At 39.4% G+C, this 2734-nt stretch overlaps 1 protein-coding gene across 1 annotated transcript; it reads left to right on the top strand.

Moving 5' to 3' along the window:
- Positions 1-727: 727 nt before the first annotated feature.
- Positions 728-1897, top strand: LOC144425666 (uncharacterized). The gene has a single exon (XM_078115153.1). It carries the CDS (start codon positions 728-730, stop codon positions 1895-1897), a length of 1170 nt encoding a protein of 389 aa, XP_077971279.1.
- The last annotated feature ends 837 nt before the right edge of the window (positions 1898-2734 follow it).

Below are 2734 nucleotides of genomic sequence, written 5' to 3' on the forward strand. Positions count from 1 at the left end.
AACATAATACGTTATTGCACAGAAGAGAAAAAGAGACATGTACCCAGACAGAAAATGCTGCTGGTACGCATGAGTCAAAAGTTGAAGCATATGCGACTTCAAAAAGCTCAGCAGGATGTTTTTTGAATATTGTACCTGTCAAGATCTGTGCCAACAGAAGAGAAATAGAAACGTATGCATTTCTAGATGAAGGCTCTACTGCTTGCTTATGCGATGAGCGACTTCTTGATCTATTGAAGTTGAGAGGCAGGAAAACTCAGTTTTCGTTGACAACTGTGAATGCGGTACCAACATCACAAGATGGTTATGCGGTTGATTTTACTGTAAAATCACTTGATGGTAGAGAAAGTGTTGATTTATCTCATGTGCTAACTGTTGATAGACTGCCTGTTAAAGCTAATGAAGCACAATTTGATGTACAAAGTTATACACATTTGAAGGGATTGAAGATTCCTACTCTGCCGTGTAAAGACGTGATGTTGATGATTGGGATAAATGTCCCTAAAGCGTTTTGGACAATGGATGAGAGACGAGGGAAACACAATGAACCCTCGGCGAAGAAATCCATTTTAGGATGGTCATTGGTTGGACCAGTTTTATCTCACGAGAGAAACAGTGATGTTCACATTCATTGCGTTCAAGTGCAAAGGAAGACTTGCTGAGTCAGCAAATCAAATGTTTGTGGGAAAGTGATTTTAAAGATGTTTCACTGTCGCCTATTCCATCAATGTCTAAGGAAGACAAATACGCATTGCAATTGATGGAAGATTCAGTTGAGATCGTGGACGGACATTATCAGTTACCATTTCCATGGCAGCCAGGATGTCCTGATTTGCCAGACAATCGAAGTGTTGCGATGAAACGCTTAAAGTACATTGAACGAAAATTGAAAAGTGATCCTGTTTTGAAAAAGAAGTACTGTGATACTATGGAGAAATATATTAGTCTTGGATTTGCAAAACGTATCCCGAATGAATATAAAGTTGGCAATAAAGGTGCAGTTTGGTACTTGCCTCATCACCCTGTGTTTTCTGAACAAAAGCCAGGCAAGGTACGCGTTGTTTTTGACGCTGCATCACGTTGTATGAATACTTCCTTGAATGACCAACTATTGAGAGGCCCGGATTCGGCAAATTCTCTACTTGGAACACTTCTCCGCTTTAGACAACACGAAATAGCTATTGTGGCTGACATCGAAGCAATGTTCCATCAGGTGAAAGTGCACCCAAAGGATTGGAATGTATTGCGATTTATGTGGTGGCCTGGAGGTGATTTGTCACAGGATCCATCAGAATATTTTATGGTCAGGCACATATTTGGTAGCGTCTCATCTCCATTTTGCGCTAATTGGAGTTTGAAGAAGACGGCTCAAGATCACCAAGATGAATTTGACGAAAAAGTTGTCAAAGGAGTTGAGCGAAATTTTTATGTTGATGATTACCTGAATGGCTCATCTACTGTAAACCAGGGAATTCATATTGTTCGAGAAACGAATAAATTGCTGGAGAAAAAAGGATTTCATCTAGCAAAGTGGAAAATTTCCAATCCTGAAGTACTGTCGGAGATTCCTGCTAAAGACAGAGCAGACTCTGCGTCAAGTGTAAATTTAGAACCTGAAAAGATCGATCGAGTACTCGGAATAAAGTGGAATATCCAAGAAGATTGTTTTGGATTTGATGTTAATGTGAAATCAAAACCCGCAACAAAACGAGGGATTTTGTCTGTACTCAGTTCGATATTTGACCCGATGGGAATAGTGGCACCTGTAATACTAAAGGCAAGGATATTGATGCAGCAGTTATGTCGAAATAATTATGGATGGGACGATAAAATATCGAATAGTGAAAATTTATTGTGGAACAGATGGCTCGAAGATATTCCCGGACTTGAGAATTAGGGATGCCACTTTTGGATTTACGAATCGGATCGATTCGAATCGCATCTTTTCCGGTTCGATTCGAATCAGATTTACGCGATTCGGAAAAAGAGAGCGATTTAGCGAAAAAAAAAACATTGAACGTTTGTTAAATCGTCGTTTCCGGCGGCTTTAAATCTGCCAGAGTGTGTTTATGCGGCACTCCAAATAACGCCAAATTACGGGACCGAAAAAAAAACATTGAACGTGTGTTAATCGTTGTTTTCGGCGGTGTTAAAACTACCGAATGCGTTTATGCAGCACTCCAAATAACACCAAATTACGGGACCGAAAGAAAAACATTGAACATTTGTTAATCGTTGTTTTCGGTGGCGTTAAAACTGCCGAATGCGTTTATGCGGCACTCCAAATAGCAACAAATTACGGGACGTAAATAAATGAAAATGAATTTTTCGTGATTGACTTTTTTACTTGTCTGCCGTCATTTGTTTCAAGTTCGACACAACACACTCTTTTACGCATCACTCGAGATGATGTGTGGCGTAATTACCAGCAAACTGCGAGTTCAGTTTTCCACTAAATAGCCGAAGTTTCCATTATGCGCGAATTTAAATGGATCGTATACCTGAAAATTCGTGACAATTTTGATGAAAATTTTCAACAGCACACCTGCGCTGCGACTAAGTTATTGTACGCCCTGGCATGATTGGATAAAGAATCGGCCACCAACGTCTAGATAATGTTTAATTTTGATTGAAATTTAATTTAAACTTTGTTCTGAGAGCAATATTTTGCGTACATTTGAAGAGAACTATTACTGAATTAGTTTATCGGCCGGCAATGTTAATTGACAATCAT

The sequence above is a fragment of the Styela clava genome, chromosome 1 (genome assembly GCF_964204865.1).
Source record: "Styela clava chromosome 1, kaStyClav1.hap1.2, whole genome shotgun sequence".
NCBI classification, from domain to species: domain Eukaryota; kingdom Metazoa; phylum Chordata; class Ascidiacea; order Stolidobranchia; family Styelidae; genus Styela; species Styela clava.